General features: G+C 43.9%; 1 protein-coding gene across 2 annotated transcripts in view; it reads left to right on the plus strand.

The window, feature by feature from the left end:
* The window catches only part of LOC126183467 (rho GTPase-activating protein 12-like), a 233,599-nt gene that overhangs the window by 19,229 nt on the left and 191,223 nt on the right, over positions 1 to 23,147 (plus strand). For both annotated transcript variants that reach the window (XM_049925476.1, XM_049925478.1), the window contains exon 3: positions 15,300 to 15,407. In XM_049925476.1, the coding sequence (XP_049781433.1) occupies positions 15,300 to 15,407 (108 nt within the window). The remainder of the gene's footprint in view (positions 1 to 15,299; positions 15,408 to 23,147) is intronic.

Below are 23,147 nucleotides of genomic sequence, written 5' to 3' on the forward strand. Positions count from 1 at the left end.
GCCACACAGAAACTCACTCACTTCGTCTATTTTGTGGATGATACTTTTGTGATTGTCACATGGAAGGGGCAAACTTAATGACTGCTCACACACTTCAACTCCAGACATTCTATCATCAGAATTACAGTGGAGATAGAGGCTGATACCCTCTGGGGGCTCACGATTCTTTTGTGAGTGCATGCTAGGCTACCATGGGGCCCAGCCATTGCAGCGCAGCTCCTCGTTCTGTGCTGCAAGCCTATGCCTCCACTATCCCCGTTCCTTTCTGCCTGTCCATCAGATGGTCTTTCTGTTGCAGACCCTGCTTGGACCTGGTACACTGTAGAATATCTATAGGACAATGCTACAATCAAACATATTTACTGATCTTTTTGGAAGTAGTCATGTAGAACATAAAAGCATTTCCAATCTTTGCATGAAGTCTTTTGTCAACTAAACAGTAAGTTATCTTTCTAGCTAGATGATCTGTGCTGATGAACTGGCCCCTGAGCACTGTTGTTGACGTCCTTTTGCCAGTGCTGGAGAGGGCGCTGGTGTTACATAGTCTTCCTGGAAAGGGCAGGTGCGGCACCTGATTTGTGTATACTGTCGCCCTGGCAACACTGCTCGAGGCCTGCAGATACTGACGTTTGCATTGATGGGCTTTTGACAGCCAGCACACAAGTGATGTCTTAGGATGACAGTATGCCTTAGTTTTCCATTTCACGTCTGGCACTCTCTACACATTTTAATTAATAAATACTGTAATGTATACATGGTTCCCATTGTTGGGTTCGAGCTTCCACCACTTTTCCTAATTTTTGAGACATGCCCAGTATGGTGTCTGTTCCAGCTTTGTGCTTTTCCACCTTAGCACCGTTCCTTTCCATTATGGTAATACACACAAAACTCAGCACAGCAGCCATCCCATTGTTGGGGGATTGTCATGTATCTGCACAGTGGTAGCCCTGACCATGCGGGTATCACACTGTTGGTGCCTTTGCTGAAACCTACCCACGTATGCCAAGGATTATGTGCACATCATGACTGGGGGACAGGGACTCTGAGCAATGGGTTACTAGTGAGGTAGCCATTACTGGCATAGTGCCCATTGGGAGAGCCCCAATTGGAGTTGGTGGCACCATGGCAGTTGACTTGCATATGAAGTGGATGAAGCTTTCTTCTGCTGGTGTTCATACGGCCCCATCAGTCTCTTCAGAAGGAAGGAACTAGTTCAGTGCAGAGAGATATGGCCACAAAATGTTTCCTTTCATTGTTATGACATGGGAGGAACTTACGGCTAAGCAACAAGCAGATAAATACTCCACCCCCCAATACCTGGTTTGTACAGGGACAGACGTGAATTATTTTTTGGCCAAAAAGCCTATGTTCTTTGTAGAGGCTATAGAGGACAAGTCTGGGGGAGTTACAGCCATCTCCAAAGTGAATAGTGCACCAATTTAGATTAAAACAGCATTATCTGCCTAGTCATGGGTATTGCTTGCTTGTAACAAGCTGGATAGCAGTCTGGATACTACCACTCTCCATGACAGTCTAGATAAGGTTCAAGGCATCATTTTCCACCTCTTACAGTGTGATGATGAGCTACACACCAACTTGGAGCAACAGGGTGTACACACTATCCGTCCTCCCCAGGGGGCTTGCCAGTCTTTGGTGGGTTTGTGCTTGGCTATCATGAGGCCCCAGCTGTTGCATCTTTTCCCATCTACATCTACATCCATACTCCGCAAGCCACCTGACGGTGTGTGGCGGAGGGTACCTTGAGTACCTCTATCGGTTCTCCCTTCTATTCCAGTCTCGTATTGTTCGTGGAAAGAAGGATAGTCGCTATGCCTCTGTGTGGGCTCTAATCTCTCTGATTTTATCCTCATGGTCTCTTCGCGAGATATACGTAGGAGGGAGCAATATACTGCTTGACTCTTCGGTGAAGGTATGTTCTCGAAACTTTGACAAAAGCCGAAACTTTGACAAAAGCCCGTACCGAGCTACTGAGTGTTTCTCCTGCAGTCTTCCACTGGAGTTTATCTATCATCTCCGTAACGCTTTCGCGATTACTAAATGATTCTGTAACGAAGCGTGCTGCTCTCCGTTGGATCTTCTCTATATCTTCTATCAACCCTATCTGGTACGGATCCCACACTGCTGAGCAGTATTCAAGCAGCTGTGTTGCATGTCTGTCCATTTGCTTTTCTTCTTCCTCTCCCTTGGAGAACATGTCTGGGTTTTTATTGGGAATGTTCTGTTTGTCTGTCGCTGACATAAGAACAATCTCACCACTGTTTTTCATTCCCTTTTCCTTTCTTTGTTTCTCTTCTGCTCTCATTCCTCTGCTTCGGTGTTTGAGGTTCCTCTTTTTCTTCTTCCTCTCTGTGAGCTCCTAAAGGCCAACCCATACGTCTGACGCATAACAGGTGACTGGGTAACATGTAATTTCCAGTCCCAGGTTGACAGGTAGGGTTCACACGTCCCCCCTGGTACACACCAGACCCAGGGGTGATTGCCTGTGCTGCTATCTTCCCAAATTGCTGATTGGTCCCTTTGTCAAGTGTTCGGGAGGTGTGATCTGAGGTTTGAACTATTGCCTAAGGCGGGTGTGCCCCCTTGTGAAGGGGGCCCCCAGTTGGTAGGAACTTGCCATCAGAGACATTGGCAATCATGGGGGATTTTCTTGCAATGTTCCAGTCATCTTCACAATCAACGTCTACGAAACATAAATGGACTGAGGGTAACAATTGAAAGATCCTTCCAGCTGCACTACGGTTCCTCGTAGTCTCACGTATTGAAGATGGTCAGTCCTTCGCAACGGTTAATCTGTTTATTATTCAGAAAGACGTTGAAGCATTGCCAGCCCTGTGAAGTCCTGCTCTCGTTTACAGACTGTTCTCATTTATGGAGTGGCACTTTGCTTTTGGAGACTGCTTCTGATTCTCAAGCACAACAACTCCTTGCCACCTCGCTTCTTCACAGCTATACTGTTCATGTCGAGGACCATAGAACTGTGAATTCTTCCCATGATGTTATTTACACTAGGCTGTACAATGGTCTGACTGAGGCCGAAATCCGATCTTACTCTCTGATCAGGGTGTCATTGCCGACCATCAGGTGATGAAAAAGGTAAATTCCTCCTTAGTGCCTACCTGCACTCTTTTTTTCTCACCTTTGATAGAGTGGTGCTTGCGTGCAAGGTCAAAGCAGGCTATAAAATTATCACAGTCCGACTTTACATTCTGAACCTGATGTGCTACTACGAATGTCATCATTTCAACCACACTAGAATGTCTTGTTGACACCCAGCAAAATATGTAACCTGTGGTAGGGATGCACATGAGGGTGATTGTCCGCCTCCTCCTCCCCACTGTATCAACTGCAATGGCGGCCGTGCTGCCTCCTCTCGGGATTGTCCCATATCTTGATGAGTGAACTGTCCAGGAGATCCAAGTAAAGGAAAAAGTGCCTTACCCAATTGCTCACAAGTTATTGGCTAGTCGCAAATCCTGCTTTCTCCCGTGTGGCACTTAAAGTTCTGTTCTTGTTACCACTCGCTCCATGAAGGACATGGCTGTGCAGACATGCGACCTCAAATTCAGCTCTGAGGTTGTGACATTACCCAGTGTCAAGGTAGCATTGACATCCCTCCATCCAGCTGTGCAGTAAGCCATCAAACTCTCAAGTCAAGGAGCGAAGCCACCAGCTACACAATCGGTAGGGCGGAAAGTACAGATGGAGTACTCCCGTGTAGACTTCCTACGTCCCTCCAGCCAAAACAACACCTGAGCCTTCCTGTGCTAACCTGAAAGGCTCGAAGAAGTCCAGTGAAGGCAAACAGTCTTCTCCTTCACCGACTCGAAGATCTTCATCAACAGTGTTGCCACATGATACCCTCCGTGCCGCCGGTGCGCATCATCAGCCGTTTTTCTGCATTGGACTCCACAGACTGACAGCACAAGCAAGCTAATGCTTCTGCGGACCTCATGGACCAGGATCCTCCTATTTCTGTGCCCTGTAGCAGAATCTTTGCAGGCTGGCACTCGGCAACTGCCGAGGTGACACCCCTTCATTTCTTCCTCATCATGACTCTCCTCCAATGGAACGTTCGCGGCCTTCGACCCCACAAATAGGATTTACAACTGCTTTTAGCATTGCTATGTCCCCTTGTACTCCGCCTTCAGGAAACAAAATTGCGTCCTCATGACCGCACTGAGCTTTCGCATTTCTTCCCAGTTCGTTTTGACCTTCCCCATGAGGTCGGCATTCCATCTCACAGAGGCATCATACTGCTCATACGGGATGATGTTCAATCTCAACCCATCTCCCTGACTACCCATATTCAGACTGTTGCAGCTCGCCTTTTCCTTATTCACTTGACTTTTTCACTCTGTACCATTTACATCCCTCTGTCATATGATAGCACCAGAACAGACTTCCTCCAGCTCATTGGGTGGCTACCTTCCCCATTACTGCTTTTCGGTGACTTCAATGGGCATCATCCCCTTCGGGGTTCTCCCAGAACCTGTCAGAGCGGTGCCCTCTTGGCTGATCTTCTTAATCAGCTCAATCTCTTCTGCTTTAACACTAGAGCACCCACATTTCTTTCCAACTCCTTGCACACTTATTCTCATTTGGACCTATCCTTCTGCACTGCCTAGGTTTCCCATCGCCTTGAGTGGTCCATTCTTTCTGACACATACTCGAGCAACCATTTCCCATGTGCTATCCATTTGCTGAGTCCTACCCTATATGGGTGCACACCCAAATGGCAGCTTGCTAAGGCTGACTAGCAGCTTTACCCCTCCCTAGCGACCTTCGAAGAACAATATTTCCCCAGTTGTGATGCACAGGTGGAATATCTCACAAATGTTATCCTTACTGCTGCAGAACATTCCATTCCTTGCACTTCCTCTTTACCACCCCATGTCCCAGTCCCTTGGAGAACTGAGGCATGCCATGACACAGTTCGCGTGCGGAGATGTGCTCTCCATGTTTTTAATCTTCATTCTATGATGGCACACTGCATTCATTATAAACAGGTGCATGCTAAGTGTCGTCACATTATTCGGGATAGCAAAAAAGCTAGCTGGACTTCATTCACTAGTTCTTTTAACAGTTCCACACCTTCCTTTGTCATTTGAGCCATCCTCCGATGGCTCTCTGGGACCAAGATCCATTTGCCAATATGTGGCCTGACAGTAGCAGACAATGTCATTGTGGACACTATTGCTATCTCCAACATCTTGGCCACCATTTTGCGGAAATTTTGAGCTCCTCCCACTATCACCCTGCCTTCCTTCGCTGGAAACAAGTGGAGGAGGCTCGGGTGGTACCCTTATCTTCTCAGAATCATGAGTGCTACAATGCCGGCTTTACTATGAAGGAGCTAGATCATGCTCTCAGTTAATCTCGATCCTCCGCCCCAGGGCCAGACGATGTCCATACTCAGATGATGCAGCACCTTCTCTTGTGGGCAAGCACTTTCTGCTTAATACGTACAAGTGCGTCTGGGCAGAGGGCACATTTCCTGGACATTGGCGTGAAGCCACTGCCATACCCATACCTAAACTCGGTAAGGAAAAAAGCCTTCCTTGTAACTACTGCCCCATCTCTCCCACCAGCTGTGTTTGCAAGGTGATGGAACATATGATTCATGCCCAGCTGGTATGGTGGCTCAAGTCTCGCAATTTACTAATGACTGTACAGTGTGGATTTCGAGTGCGCTGTTCTGCAGTTGACCATCTCGTTACTTTGTCCATCCATGTCATGAATGGTTTTCTGCAGAAATCCCAGACTGTAGCCATGTTTTTCGATTTGGAGAAGGCCTACGACACCTGCTGGAGAACCGGTATCCTCTGTACTCTTTACACGTAGGCTTCTGTGGCCATCTGGCCGGCTTCCTTCAAGAATTTTTAAAAGACCTGGTTTTCAAGGTGCATGTGGGTTCTGCCTGTACCCAGGAAACCGGTGTGTCTCAGTGTTCCGTCCTGAGCGTTGTCCTACTTTCTATTGCCATTAACCCTGTAATGGCCTGTCTCCCGCTGGGCATCTCTGCTTCCCTTTTTGTTGATGATTTTGCCATCTGTGGCAGTTCTCCACAGAACCCGGACCTGTCTCACTAAGTGACGTCTTCAGCGATGTCGTGATCGTCTTTACTCCTGGAGCATCGACAATGGCTTTCATTTTTCCACTGACAAAACCGTCTGTATGAATTTCTGGTGGCTCTTGGTCCTCCCATTTGTCTTGCCTGGCAGCCCGCTGTATGCGGTCCCTCAATGTCTTACGTGCCGTCAGTGGTACTTCAAGGGGTGGCGATCAAACCACCCTCCTCCATTTGTACCAGTCCCTTATCTCTTCGAAACTAGACTATGGGTGCTTTGTTTATGTGCGTGCTCGTCTATTCCTCATACACCATCTCAACACTATCCACCATTGTGGCATCCGTTTGGCTACTAGTGCCTTTTACGCTAGTGCAGTTGAGAGTCTGTATGCTGAAGCTGCTCAACTACCACTGTCCTATCGCCATGACTTTCTCCTCAGCAGGTATGCATGCCGTTTGTCTGCCATGCATGGCCACCCATCCCCTGCCTCCTTCTTCGATGATTCCTGTGATCACCAGTATGGGGTATATGTCCCTCTTCTCTGTTACCTCCTGTAGTCTGCTTTTGGCACTTGCTCTGGCGGCTTAGATTCACACTACCTGCAACTTTTCCAGTGGGTGTGAACCCTTCATCTCCTTGGCTTTGTGAAGCAGCCTGTGTTAACCATGGCTTTTGTTCGCTTCCTAAGGACACTACTCCAGCCTCGGTCTGTCGCCTTTAGTTTCATGTCCTTCGCATGGAACTTCACAATAGTTACTTTGTGTACACTGATGGCTCTCAGACTGACCGTGGTGTCGGATGTCCCTTCATCATTGGTGCCTATGTCTTTTGATATCGGCTTCTGGTTTACTGCTCAGTGTTTACAGCTGAGCTCTTTACCCTGTACCAGGCCATCAAGTACATCTGGCGACACAGACTTTTCAGTTGTGTCCTCTGCTCTCAGCGCCTTTCAAAGTCTATGTGTGCTGTACACAGCTTATCCTGTAGTGCAATGGGTCAAGGAAAACTGTCACTTTCTCACTCTTGATGGAGCCACTGTGATGTTTATGTGGGTTCCTGGTCATGTCAGTGTGCCAGGAAACGAGGCTGCTGACATTGCTGCCAAAGCTACAGTCCTCATACCTCAGCCCACTAGTTCCTATATTCTCTCCAATGATCTCTGTCTGTCAGGAGGTGGTGTCCCTTTGGCATTGCCATTGGTCCTCCTGTCATGAGAATAAGCTCAGGATTATTAAGCATCTCCCAGCAACTTGGACAACCTCCTCTTGGCCCTCCCGCTAGGAGGTCATTTGAACTAGGTTGCAAATTGGGCACTGCCTTTTTAGCCATCGTCATTTGATAAGTGGCCCTCCCCCACAACTTTGTACACATTGTGCTCAAGTTTTAACTGCCCACCACTTTCTGACGGATTGCTCATTTTTTAACCGTTTATGTTCCTGCTTGGATTTGCTGTCTGAGTTATCGGGCATTTTAGCAAATGATGCATGGTCTGTTGACCGCAATTTACTTTTTATCTGTTGAAGCAATATGGTGAAGACCATTTAATTTTTACTTTTGGACCTCGCGTTTCTGTATGGTGTCATTTGTAGCCCTTTCTCCATGTTCTTGTTTTTAGCTGTCTTCTCATATGTCAACTGGGATTGACATATAGTCACTGTGAAACTTATTTCTGTCTTCATGTTCTATAGTTTTGACTCAGGCACGTATGACCCCAGTTGTTTATGAACCCTAAAACGAAACAAACAAACCAACTTTGTCCGTCATGTCCATAGGGGGCCAAAGGACAATGGGTTGGTACTGGGATCTTCATCTTGATCTTTGAGGGTGATTTGTTGCCTGAAAAAGTCAAGCTGGTCGTATACCGATGTGATGTGACACCTCATGTCCCCCACACCCACATGCGGTGCCTCAAATGTATGAAATTTGGGCATGTCTTCACATTGCAACACCAGCCTAGTCTGTGGGAATTGTAGACAACCGTTGCACATGAACATTCCTTGTGGTTCTCTCCCCTGTCTGCATCAGCTGTGGAGAGCACCATTCTCCCTGCTCACCAGACTGCACTGCCTTTCAGAGACAGAGAGTGAGAGTGAGAGTGAGAGTGAGAGTGAGAGTGAGAGAGAGAGAGAGAGAGAGAGAGAGAGAAATACAGGACAGACTGACATACATAGAGGTCAAGAAAAAGTACGAGCATCTATTTCCTGCACGCTTGAAAATATGTGCTATGGCTATGACTACGTCACCCTCTCTGCCGATGGTACTTCTCCCCGTTATGCATCCTACAGCGAGCCCTCAGGGTCTCTCGACCATGCGTGCCCCCGTGATGGTTGGGGGCTCTCCTCCTGCTGCTTCCCCCACATCTACTTTGGGAGCAATGGCTCCCCACCCACCGGGGACACTGATGCACATCCCCCAGCCAGAGACGCATCACCCTCGTCCAGCTTCTCACACTGGGAAGGGGTACCTTGCTGTTTTCACTGACCCAAATGCCATCGCCAAACATTTTGCTCTGCATTATGCTTGAGCCTCTGTGTCTGAGAACTGTCAACCTGCCTTTCATGGCCTTAAACAGCAGATGGATCAATTTTCACTTATCTTTCACTATATGTTACCTGGAGCCCTGTAATGATCCATTCAGTGAGTGGGAATTCTTTGGTGCCCTAACTCCTTGCCCTGATACCGCCCCAGGGCCAGGCCACATCCACAACCAAATGCTCAAACACAATTCAGTCGATTGTCAGTATCATCTCCTTACCATCTTCAACCATATGTGGAGTTATGGTGAGTTCATCTCGGTGGCAAGAAAGCACCATCAGTCCAGTACTGAAACTGGGTAAGAAGCAGAGATATTGCTGAATTAGTCTCACCAATGTTCTGCAAGTTGCTCAAATGTCTGGTGAGCCAGTGACTGTATTAGCTCCTCGAGTCTCGGGGCCTTCTGGCTCCATCCTAAGGTGGTTCTTACCAAGGCTGTTCCACTGCTGATAATTTGATTTGCGTGGGGTCTGCCATCCGGACAGCTTAGATTACCAACGTATCGCTGTATTCTTCGACCTACAAAAGATTTATGACATCACATGGTAACATTACATCCTTGCTACCTTACATGAGTAGAGTCTCGGGAGTCCGTGTCAGATTTTTGTCCAGAACTTCTTGCCACACCACACTTTCTGGGTTCCATTTGGTGCTTTCCACAGTGCCCCCCCATATCCAAGAGAATCGCGTCCTGCAGGGCTCTGCATTAAGGATCCTCCTCTTTATATGGGCCATCAGTGGTCTAGCAGCAGCTGTGCAGTCTTCAGTATCACCCTCCTTGTATACCAACAATTTTTTGTTTTTATTATTGCTCCTCTAGTGTGGGTGTTGCTGGATGCCGACTGCAGGGCACCATTTGAAAGGGCGCAGTTGTGGACTCTCACCCACGGCTTCCAGTTTTCAGCCACCAAGACTCACGTCATGCTATTCTGTTGCCGTTGTACTGTTCATCCTCTATCAGAACTCTACCTCAACAACCAATTACTCAATGTGGTGGAGACATACTGTTTTTTGGGACTGGTCTTCAATGCTTAGCTGATGTGGTTTCCTCATTTTCCCCATCGTCGCCAGCTTAAGCGAAGGTGCTGGCTACAACTTAATACACTTCGCTGCCTCAGTAACACCAGCTGGGGTGCAGACTGCACTACTCTTCTGCTGCTTTACAAAGCCTGATCCTGTCCCATCTTGGTTATGGAAGTTTGATGTATGGTTTGGCATCACACTGAGCATCGCAGTGACTGGACCCATACACCATTGTGGGTCTGACTTGCAACAGAAGCCTTTCGAACTAGCACTGTGAACAGCCTACTTGCAGAGGCTGGGGTCCCTCCAGTATGCATCAGGCACCAACAACAGCTACTCTGTTTTGCTGTACATGTTCACAGCTCCCCTAAGCATCCAAACAACTCTGTCCTTTTTCCTAGTAGAGAGATCCACCTCCCACTACAGAAACCCAGAACTGGGATCACAGTTGCTGTTAGACTAGTGTCTCTGCTCTGAATTCCAACTTCTCTCAGTGTCACCTCTTGTCAGAGAGCAGTTGCATATGCCCCCATGTTGTGTACTCCGATCTCGGATCTGTCTCGATGTATCCTTTGGACCAAAATATTCAGTTAAGCCTATGATGTTCACCTGTTCCTGGCTGTCTTTGAGGCTTTTCCGGGTTTGGAATTTGTATGCACTGACACCTCATTGGTTGATGGGTGATTCGATTTTGCGTACACACATGCAAGGCGCAGTGAACTACGCTTTCTGCCAAATGGATGCAGTGTCTTCAGTGTCTTCAGTGCTGTATTAGTGACCATCAAATGAACCCTTAGCTATGCTCGTTCTTGCACTGGAAAGATGCTTGTGATCTGCAGCAACTCACTGAACAGCCTTCAGGCTATAGACTAGTTCAACCTTTGTCACCCATTAGTCATGACTATCCAGGATCTTCTTTCTGGCCTCCATCAAACTGGACGGTCTTCAGCTGCATTCTGGGCTTTGTTTAAACCCCTGGACATGTTGGGATAGCAGAGAATGAACATTCCAAGCACTTGGCAAAGTTGGCCACCAGGATGCCGATTTTGTAAATGAGTGTCCCAGAACAGTCAACTCTGCGCCATAAATTGTTGGCAGTCTGGAACTCACAATGATCCGCCTTGGACTTATCAAACAAACTAAGGGCTATAAAAGAGACCATGACCACGTGGCAGTGTTCTCTCACTTCTTGCTGGGAATCCACTGGCTATGTGTGGACCACACTTGGCTGACCCATGGCCACAGTCTCTGACATGATAACCCACCTTATTGCCGATGTTGTGCCCATCTGAAGGTGGCCCACATCCTACTAGACTGTCCAGATCTGGCTGCTTTGCAGTGATGTCTTATCCTTCCTGACGCGCTACCTCCAGTGCTAGCAGACGACACCAAGGCCACTGACCTGGTTTTACATTTCACCTGTGAAGATGGTTTCTACTTCTAGCTGTGAGGAGGGGCACTTTAATCTCATTGACTACCTGAGGGGTTGGAGGGGCACACCTCGCCTGCTCTTGCCGAGGGGACCCATGCCACGGCGGCCCTTGCCCGGCAGTCTCGCCTAGCCTCTACCCTACCCACCTCTTTATTCTCCTTATTCTTTTATGTTTACCATTTTAATGTTTTATCATTCTTCAAATTTTATCATTTTGTCTGTGCTTCTTGTTTACTTGGGGTAACAGATGGTGAGAGGGTGTTGGTGGTATGCAGAGGGTGTCTCTCCCATTGCCTACCATGCTCCAGGGCCTTCAGCTGCATTCTGGGCTGAGTGACTCATCCACCTTACCCGCTCTCACTCCCATCCTACTTCTCCTTGATTTTATGTGTCTTAATGTATCTTGTTTACAATTGGGCTTTGTATCCTCCTCCTGAGGATTATTCCTGGTTCGATACATATAGGATGAAGGTACTGATGACCTTGCAGTTTATTCCCTTTAACTCCAACAGCCAGCCAACCAACCAATAGAGGCTGATGAAGCAGTTTATTTTGTGAATATTCTTGTTCCACGTACAGTCATAGATAACACAGAAATCCATTTCAGCCCTCAGATAGAGGAGTTTTGTTCAATACTGAATGACCACTTCAATTAAATGCAAAATAGGCTGTGTGTGCTGGAAGGTATTTGTGTTGCTTTTTATTTTACAAAAACACAGCAGAATTTTTCCCCTCCCAAAGATATTTAAAATAAAGTTCCTGGTTCTTCAACCTTATGCCAAATTAACATGTGAGATATATTACAAGTGTGCTACTGCTACTCATTTCTACAGAGATACATCCTGGTTAACACAATAATCTTAACTCAAGTCAGGTCTCCACCCCACATCTTCCCTCAGATATATCTTTCTTAGGTCAACACCGCTTGTGATACCTAATTCTTTCATTGTACACTACTTTTAGTCCCTCCTTACACCACAAGATTTATTCTAAGTTCTTTGTTGCAAGCATTCAACTTTGAAATAACTTACAACTTGTTTACCCAGTTTCAAAATTAAGCTAATGTATTATTTCTTTGATAATCATAGTTCTCCATTGTCTACATTGAGCCTATTCAAACCACAATCTGCAATATCAATATTGGTACCCAAAATCTTATACACACTGTAACTCTCTGCATATATATATATATATATATATATATATATATATATATATATATATATATATATATATATAAATAATAGAGGGAAACATTCCACGTGGGAAAAATATATTTAAAAAGAAAGATGATGAGACTTACCCAACAAAAGCGCTGGCAGGTCGATAGACACACAAATAAACACAAACATACACACAAAACTCAAGCTTTCGCAACAAACTGTTGCCTCATCAGGAAAGAGGGAAGGAGAGGGAAAGACGAAAGGATATGGGTTTTAAGGGAGAGGGTAAGGAGTCATTCCAATCCCGGGAGCGGAAAGACTTACCTTAGGGGGAAAAAAGGACAGGTGTACACTCGCACACACACACATATCCATCCATACATACAAGACACAAGCAGACATTTGTAAAGGCAAAGAGTTTGAGCAGAGATGTCAGTCGGGACGGAAGTATAGAGGCAAAGATGATGTTGAAAGACAGGTGAGGTATGAGCGGCGGCAGATTGAAATTAGGAATTAGCGGAGATTGAGGCCTGGCGGATAGCGAGAAGAGAGGATATGCTGAAGGGCAAGTTCCCATCTCCGGAGTTCTGACAGGTTGGTGTTAGTGGGAAGTATCCAGATAACCCGGACGGTGTAACACTGTGCCAAGATGTGCTGGCCGTGCACCAAGGCATGTTTAGCCACAGGGTGATCCTCATTACCAACAAACACTGTCTGCCTGTGTCCATTCATGCGAATGGACAGTTTGTTGCTGGTCATTCCCACATAGAACGCTTCACAGTGTAGGCAGGTCAGTTGGTAAATCACGTGGGTGCTTTCACACGTGGCTCTGCCTTTGATCGTGTACACCTTCCGGGTTACAGGACTGGAATACCCCTGTAACCGCCCCCGGTGTAAAACCTGTCCCATGCACCCTCCCACCACCACCTATTCCAGTCCTGTAACCCGGAAGGTGTACACGATCAAAGGCAGAGCCACGTGTGAAAGCACCCACGTGATTTACCAACTGACCTGCCTACACTGTGAAGCGTTCTATGTGGGAATGACCAGCAACAAACTGTCCATTCGCATGAATGGACACAGGCAGACAGTGTTTGTTGGTAATGAGGATCACCCTGTGGCTAAACATGCCTTGGTGCACGGCCAGCACATCTTGGCACAGTGTTACACCGTCCGGGTTATCTGGATACTTCCCACTAACACCAACCTGTCAGAACTCCGGAGATGGGAACTTGCCCTTCAGCATATCCTCTCTTCTCGCTATCCGCCAGGCCTCAATCTCCGCTAATTCCTAATTTCAATCTGCCGCCGCTCATACCTCACCTGTCTTTCAACATCATCTTTGCCTCTATACTTCCGTCCCGACTGACATCTCTGCTCAAACTCTTTGCCTTTACAAATGTCTGCTTGTGTCTTGTATGTATGGATGGATATGTGTGTGTGTGCGAGTGTATACCTGTCTTTTTTTCCCCCTAAGGTAAGTCTTTCCGCTCCCGGGATTGGAATGACTCCTTACCCTCTCCCTTAAAACCCATATCCTTTCGTCTTTCCCTCTCCTTCCCTCTTTCCTGATGAGGCAACAGTTTGTTGCGAAAGCTTGAGTTTTGTGTGTATGTTTGTGTTTATTTGTGTGTCTATCGACCTGCCAGCGCTATATATATATATATATATAATATATATATATATATATATATATATATATAAGTTCTTTGTTGCAAGCATTCAACTTTGAAATAACTTACAACTTGTTTACCCAGTTTCAAAATTAAGCTAATGTATTATTTCTTTGATAATCATAGTTCTCCATTGTCTACATTGAGCCTATTCAAACCACAATCTGCAATATCAATATTGGTACCCAAAATCTTATACACACTGTAACTCTCTGCATATATATATATATATATATATATATATATATATATATATATAATAGAGGGAAACATTCCACGTGGGAAAAATATATTTAAAAAGAAAGATGATGAGACTTACCCAACAAAAGCGCTGGCAGGTCGATAGACACACAAATAAACACAAACATACACACAAAACTCAAGCTTTCGCAATATATATATATATATATATATATATATATATATATATATATATATATATATATATATATATATAAAAAGAAAGATGATGAGACTTACCCAACAAAAGCGCTGGCAGGTCGATAGACACACAAATAAACACAAACATACACACAAAACTCTAGCTTTCGCAACCAACGGTTGCCTCGTCAGGAAAGAGGGAAGGAGAAGGAAAGACAAAAGGATTGGGTTTTAAGGGAGAGGGTAAGGAGTCATTCCAATCCCGGGAGCGGAAAGACTTACCTTAGGGGGAAAAAAGGACAGGTTTACCCAATCCTTTTGTCTTTCCTTCTCCTTCCCTCTTTCCTGACGAGGCAACCGTTGGTTGCGAAAGCTAGAGTTTTGTGTGTATGTTTGTGTTTATTTGTGTGTCTATCGACCTGCCAGCGCTTTTGTTGGGTAAGTCTCATCATCTTTCTTTTTAAATATATTTTTCCCACGTGGAATGTTTCCCTCTATTATATATATATATATATATCTCCCCCTCTCCCTACCCCTTTATTTTTTTATGGTAAAAACGTGTGTTTATGCTGCAAAAAGTAAAATTGTCAGGTCCAGTGTAAGAGATACCCTTGAATGCTCTCATCTAGCAAGGCTAAACAACCTAATAAAAAAATATCTAAAAAGTCAATGGAACAATTTCTTAAAGAAAGTAAAATAGTAAGTACATTTCAGAGTGCTATCTACTGATATTAGCCACATACTCATGAAAAGTATTGGTTCATTGTTATAGTACTATTAGGAATACACACATCTGAAACTTTCTGCTATGTAAATTTTATGTTATTAGACATTTCATTGAGGTCTGATTTTGGTGATCCTCAAAATTACCATTTTAACCTATGAAGTCATGTATTATAATTAAAATGTGTAACTTTTAAATTTATTAATAAAATATAGGGACCGTCATGTCTCTGGAAATATTCTGAGTTCATGGCTGACCCTGTGTATTCTCTATTTGCAGGAGAGTGCATTAGATGTGGTGAACATTCCCCTCCCTGATGGCTGGATAGAAAGCTATGATGAGCAGCTGGATCTCCCTTGTTACATCCATGAGAAGTCAGGCGAGAAGGTATTTATGACAAATAGCTTAAGAACTCCCTCTTTGATTTATGAGACACATTTTGTATTAATTTTTAGTTAAACTGTGATGCAATTCTATGAAGTTTGTGTCTGTTGAACTGCTCTAAAATGTCTGGTTAGAGTCAAGCCGCAAAGCTTTTGTGTTCAGTTTGTAGAGAATGTGCTGAAGAGGCAAGAAGACCACCTTAATCTCTCTAATTTGTTCGTGTGTGGGGGGGGGGGGGAGGGGGGTGGAAGGAGGGAGACACAAACCTGTGTGTGCGCTGTTTGGTTTGCACACAGTTGTTTTTCAGGTCTATTTTTCTTTGAAAGCAGACTGCTTTTGGTTAGTCTTACTGTTACTCTGTGACAAAAGTATTAAATGCAAACTGATATCTGTAAACATTCATTTTATTAATACTGTGCTATGCATTTTGAGTTTTAAACAATTTTCTTCACATGGTAAATAGTATCTACAGTATTCATAATGGCATGTGGGTAATGTTTGTTTCGTGTCATAGCAGGACATGCTAAAATTATTTAGTAATTCTGTGAACTCATTGAAATTACTGTCAAATTGTTTTGATCTTATCAATATTAGTTATTACAATGGCGTAGGAGAACCTCAGGATGATAGGATACGGACACAAACGGTGATGAGCCTAGAGTAGTTCCAATACCAGAATTACAGGTAAACAGTAGAGGAGCTGTCCAAAAGAAGAAAAGTCCGTAACAAGGATCTGATAATTGCTGTAGTGAGAAGATGTAGGTAGCATTTCCTTTAAACCCAAAACTGGCTGTTAGCTGCAAAGTACTCCCCACCTCTTTGTATGCATATCACCAGTAGAGGCATTACCCACAAGACATGATGAGAGCAGCTGTTATGGTCACGTTCAGTTGTTGTGTGCAAATAGCTGCTAGATCTGTATCGCTATTTGACAGGGGTACCAATTTCATTTTCCTTTTACTGTACCATAAAGATGGAAATAGTCAGAAATCATGACTGTCAATGACAATGACAACGAGGATGAGGAGCTGCTGCTGCTGCTGCTGCTGAGGTTCTCACCAGAGGGTCCTGCAGGGAAAGTAACCTGCAACAAATGTGAAGGGCACCAGAGCTACAGGCAGGGGTTGAAGTGAAGGCAATGGCTGTGTTCCCATTGAGGTCCAAACCAGCTGTCATATGTCATTGTAGTAGAGAGGGTGTTGGTGGTTGGCAGTAGTAACTAAGTTCAAAGTCATACTTGTATTCTGCGGCAAATCTAGCAATGGGAAGATACAGCAAGTGTGTACCTGTAATCCTGACATGCTGCTGGATGTGACACAAAGGCAACCTCTGATGGCTGGATGCTCTGTAAATTCCAGTGGTGCACTATGCTTTCTCCTTGTTCATCTGGGTTTGGGTCTGGATGTCTGCACCCAGGCAAGGCTCCAGCTCTGGGGGTGGGGGTGGGGGAGAGGAGGAAAGGTGTTTCGTTGTGTGTCACTGTAGATTAGGGATGGAGGTGGTCCAGCAGGGAGCAACAGCAGTGGCTGTGCAAAATCTCAATCAGATTGCACCCATTGATGGAGATGGACCTGTTGGTGGCTAAGAAGATTACTGAAGCTTCATCCTTTGTCGTCATCCATAGTCCTTTTTTCATTAGTGACTTAAGCATCCTTGTGAACTGTGTCACCTATAAGTTTAGTCAAGGGTAATAGATGCAGCCGTGTGGTATTGTATTCTGTTCCTGTAGCAGAAAGATGCAATCTGTATTGATGTAAATCGTGGGCCATTTCTGGACACAGTGGTGATAAAGGCACTGTCAGTATGAAAATGGTCACCGGAGTGTAGATGGTCACTACCTGTGTAGTGGATGCCATGCTGGTGGCCATGTATGAAAAACAGGACAAGGCATCTGCCTTCAGGACCCACTTGGAGCCGAAGAAGAGGTCTGTGAAATGTGTATGGACCCACTCCCCTGTTTTTTGATGCGGGGTCAGGCTCAATGAATAGTGGCACAGCTGTGAGAACTGGTCCTTTTCATAGGCTGCACATGCATAGACTGTCTTACCAACTTCTGCATGTGCCAAACAGGGTGATGAGAAGCTTGTGAACTGTTACCAGAAGGAATTTAGTGCCACATAAGCAGGTCTTTGACCTTATGATGTCTAAAGCCTCTCTCTTATTTTGAAAATAATTAATTTGTGATGCTGTTGATATTTTGTATAAATATACTATCAGTTCTTTATGGTCGTCTTCATTTTTGTTGTCAAACCTTTTTTTATATTATTATTGTTATTATTATTACTATTATACAGTACAATTTATGACTCCATACCCTCTGTTTTTTTGAAAGCTCTGATGATGGCTGTATTGCCAAAACCTGCTATCTGTTCAAATAAATTAAAATGTGACCCAGACTATGAATTCCACAGTTTTGGGCTCTATGGCTAGACAATGTGCCGATTTTAAATAATTTTTGGGGTAAGAAATGCCTGTTGTTCTTGAAACCATGGACATTTTACACTTTTATTTCTTAGAAAGTGTGAAACGTGAAAGATTTATGCAATTTTGGTTGCCTGAAAAGGATTGAAAATCTGTGATATTTAGGGACTTGTGGTTTATTCCTATTTCTGTGATATGTTATTGTGCTGGTCTCAACCACCCTCTCTTGCTTAGTGTGTAACTAAGTATTCCACTGTGGGTTTTAAAAAAAAAAACACTTCTGATTGCCTTACAGACCATTGTTTTGTGTGTGTGTGTGTGTGTGTGTGTGTGTGTGTGTGTGTGTGTGTGTGTGTAATATAGAAGCAAGTGTTAGATGACTTTCTTGAGATGAACAGTTACGTGATGGCATTGGGTAGTTACCACACTGAGCATGTTGTGAATTAAGTACTTCAAATAGTGACAAAATATCTCTGGAGCACTGGCAATTCCAAATCAAATAAGCAGTTGTATTGATAATAAGTAATTGTGTATTGCAATCACAGTTGCAGTCTATCATGATTACCAACTTCCACCATTGGAGGCCATTTTGAAACCATCTCAGCATGGTTACAGTGTGATGTCATCTTTGACGCCATGTATAGCTACCTCCACATTAAAATTTAAAAACATAAAAAAAAAATGGTAGAGGTCAAAAGGCATATAAGATACCATGAAGTTCTAAGTTTCTTCATTGAGAGGCAATTGTTGGTTGGTGTCTGCCAAGATACATGGTGTGCATAATGACTTTCTCTGATTACAAAAAAATATTTCTAAGGAATTGTTCTAGATACAACAATGTGGTTTGTTGCAAATGGTAGCTTAACTCGTAAAGGTTTTTTTTTATGGCTACCCTTCTACAGGTATTCCATATGTTGCCCATAGAATATCTAGGCAATACTCACTTCCTCTCCATGTCTTTGCCACTATTCCTTCCATCACCACCTCTTCAGCATCTCGTTTGTGCCCTAAGAGTTCGTGTATCAGGAACTGATGAGCTGAATTATCCTTAACTTAACTCTACAAAAAATCAAGAGGGGTTTGTCTAATGAACGTGGTGGCATGATGTTAGACCATCTCTACTGATCTACCTGTCCAGAAATATTTCGTCCAAGAAGTTCAAAACAAAATATGTCGAGTATGGCGGTGCACTGTCTTGTTGAAACATTATCCATGGTCTGTAACTGAGGTGTAACGTAAAGTCGCAACATGTCCAGAAAAACTGTTGTAATGGTAGGCTCAGTAAAAAAGAAAGATCAAAAATTGTATTGTGCTTCAGGCCACATCCATCACATTCACTTTTGGGCTGCCCTTGATCTGCTGTACCATAATGCCGTTTGTGGGTTCTCCGACTCCCAGATCTGGACATCATGACCGTTTACTTTCCCAGAGATGTGAAAAGTCGCTTCATCAGATAAAGCAACTTTATTAAGGTACTCATCCTCTTCACTGGTTCATTTCATTAGATTTCTAGCAAACACTGCATATCTGGACCTATCACATGGCTGCAAAGCTGGCAGGAGCTGCACTTTGTAATCGTGGAAATGCAGCTGTTTGTGTAAAATACTCACCACAGTGTTCTGTGGTATGCCTGTTTCTCTGGAAATGTGAAGGATCGATTTCCTACTACTGTATTTGAAATGCTGTATGTACGGTGTCAGCAGTATTGTCACTCAGTCCAGGTCTGCTGCTTCCTACCTTGTCACCAGTACTGCTAGTCTCTTTAAACTGCTGATTCTATCCTTTGACACCCGTCACATGTGGCAGGTCTTGACCTTAGGCACTTTGGAACTGCTTCTGATATGTAGTAGGCAACTGTGTTTCATGAAACCATGAAACACGTTGTACTTTGTCCTGCATGGATGCCATAGTGACAGCAGCACTCCTAAATTTTACTGCCTGTAACAAGAAAGAAGAAAAGAAATTAGATGCTATCATAGCACGTGCAGAAGTATATCCATAAAAACTTAAACTACCATTTGCAACGAACTGCATAGCTGTACCTAAAACAGTTCCTTAGAAAAAAAAGTTTGTAATAAGGGAAGACCTTATGCTCATGCTATATTTTTGAGAAATATTGGCCTCTAGATAGTTTGGCCATTAATTTCTCTGGACAGGGAGCTGAGTAAGTGTCTGTTTAAGATTTATTGTTTAGTATGGGTAGAAATCACCAAATTAATTATGATCCATTGGGTTTGCAAATTTAGACCAAGAGTGTAGTGATGACATGTTGTTCTTGCAGTCTGTCTACCTTCATTTGTAGCTAATCCTGTAAGGTTATCAGAGTTGATCTTAAGGTGTACAGGAATATGATAATGCAGAAGATTTCATTGTATCAGGGAGTACTACTTCTGAATCAACTTGCCATAGGTAAGAGAAATATGGTGTAGGAACATTCCCTAGTAAAAATTCCAATCCCAGAGGCAGCCAGGCACATGGCATGGTGTGTGCACTTGCATGTCCACATGCACATCAGTTTCATGTTTCGTGAATCCTTTGTGTGATAAATTGTAATGCTATGGAGCAAGTCATTTTACATTCTTATTACACCTTCATGTGTAAATATGGCTACATGCTGACCATTTACCTTTTTTTAAATACAGTTATTAGTTAGTAATTCGTACCCGTCACCTTTTACACATTATAAAAATGGATAGTTTTCTAGAGAATAGAATTTGGTGGCAAGGAGAAACTTTTCAGTTTGTTTTCAAATTTAACTTTGCTGTTTGTCAGACATCTTATAGACTGCTGTTGTGAGTCATGATGGCATGAGTGTTAATCTTGTGCAGTTTATGAACAATGTGCATAGACTGAGTGAATACTGCTGGCAGCTGGCACAAATAGTGATGCCAAATTGTTTGGAATGCAGGACATGCCAGTAGTTTTATGTGATGCTAGTGAGAAATAAAAACTGGTAGTGTATATCATTGGTGGGGTAGAAAGACACAGTGTATGGTGTTGGTGGTGATTGGTGATAAGTATGAGATTCATAGTGATGATGAAACAAACGTCTTGTCCTAAGAACTGGCTTATCAATGGAGATGCATGTTTTGATATTGATCTTCCTCATGTCTGCAGCTTGTGGGGATGTTGCTGTATTTCTAGTTGAACATGGCAGTGCCATTTGCTTTAAAAAACAATAGTTAGAACTCAGAAACATTAATTTCTGGTGTAATGAGAAATATGGTGTTGTCAGCTTTAAGCGATACCAAATTCTTGGCTCTTATGCTGGCCAATAAAAGTTGGAAACTGCCTGCTTTGTTTTTCAGTGAGTGAAGTATGGGTATCTTCAGATGTCAAGTGTCATTCTCATGTTTGAAATTTGGTATTGGAGTGGATTGTTTGGGGGAGAGACCAAACAGCGAGGTCCTCGGTCTCATCGGATTAGGGAAGGACGGGAAAGGAAATCGGACGTGCTCTTTCAAAGGAACCATCCCGGCATTTGCCTGGAGCTATTTAGGGAAATCACGGAAAGCCTAAATCAGGATGGCCGGATGCGGGATTGAACCATCGTCCTCCCGATTGCTGAAATTTGGGGTCCCAGTGCTTGGGTATCAAGTTTTTGACATCCAGGGGTGGTCCAAGTTTTCTACAATGAAATAATGGCATACAGCATTTTTCTGACATTATTCTGCATTACATACTCTACTTCAGTCTACATATAAAGATGTACAAATGTACTGTTTGATCATGGTATAGGTCACCTGTGTTGTTGTTGGTTGGTTTCGGGCACGGATGCATTAACACATTGCAAGAGGCTCACTTGAAAATTCTATGTTAGCTGAAATTGATCTGTAGGTCATAGCAATGTAGATTTTCCATCGAGATTCAGACAGCTTCTTCTTTTAAGGAGCACAAATGCTGAATGTTGATTGAAAGTTCTAAACGAAATAACATAGCTCCCTCTGTAGATGGCATGGACATGCTCTGCATTGTTGGGTTTGTTGAAATGATGCAGTGTTAATTCAGTGATACGTGATGGTGTCCCATGGTATCTAGACATCCATAATAATTTTGTTGCATGTTCTGGTGATGGTCCCCAGTGTCCATGTTCTTCAGATTTCTATGTATAAGTAGCATTAAAAAAGAAATGAGCCTGAGGCATAATTACAGAAACCAGTACCTGTATGTTAGAAGTACTGACCCTGGCTGTTAAGACACTTGTCCCACTGTGACACAAGGCAGTGAATGGCTGTCTCATAAAATTCCTGGGGCTGCAATGATAACCAGTTCTGCAAGTACAGCTGGATTTCATTGTCCGAGGTGAATCGTTTGCCCCTGAGAGCCTTTTTAAGGGGACCAAAAATGGCGTAACCACAGGGAGAGGAGTCCAGGCAGTATGGAGGGTGACCGAGAACCTCCCATTTGAATTTCTGCAGGAGTGTCGTGATTGTGTTGGCCGTATGAGGCTTTGCATCGTCGTGTAGCAGAGTGATCTCACGGGTGAGATAGCCTGGTTGTTTTGATTTGATCACTTGGTGAAGGGGGTCAAGATTTGCGAGTAACGTTGGGCATTCACTGTTGTCCTGTGCTGCAGGAAGTGAATCAGAAGGGAGTCATCATGGTCAAAGAAGAACGCCAGTATAACCTTTCTTGCACTCATGGGGACGGCAACGTCCAGCTGTATGTGCCGAACTGGTTAACATCGCAGCCCCGGGAATTTTATGAGACAGCCATTCACCACCTTGTGTCACAGTGGGACAAGTGTCCAACAGCCAGGGTCAATACTTCTAACATAAAGGTACTGGTTTCTGTAATTATGCCTCTGGCTCGTTTCTTCTTGAACGCCCATTATACAAATCATTATTGAATCTTAAATCTTGAACTCTCATTATGCAGTATCCAACTGGATGGACTCCATGAGGCAGATTTATTGCAGTAACCTACATGGCTGATGACCTTTTACAAATTCTTACCATTTATTACAATAGTTTGAGCTGTGCTCAAAAAATTGCAAACATACCATGTTTTGACTTTGCTGAGACTGTCTTTAACGTGTGGTTTTTCTGTCCAAAACCTGAGCATTCCATTATCTGTGTCTAACAACTTTGTTGGTCTGTGTGTGAGAAGAACTTCTGTTATTAGCCACAGGCTGCCATCCACTTGTGGTAAATGTCATGGAAAATGTCAGGAAAAATTTGAATCCATCAGGATTGTAGAAAAGGATCCACAAATCCAGTTATTTATTTTTGGTGGTTTCAAGAACAGTGGGACTGGACCAGTGAGGGGTGGGGCCATGTTTTCTTCTTGGATGGGAATGGAATAAAACTGAATAGTGTTTCT

Source organism: Schistocerca cancellata, chromosome 4 (genome assembly GCF_023864275.1).
Source record: "Schistocerca cancellata isolate TAMUIC-IGC-003103 chromosome 4, iqSchCanc2.1, whole genome shotgun sequence".
Lineage (NCBI taxonomy): Eukaryota > Metazoa > Arthropoda > Insecta > Orthoptera > Acrididae > Schistocerca > Schistocerca cancellata.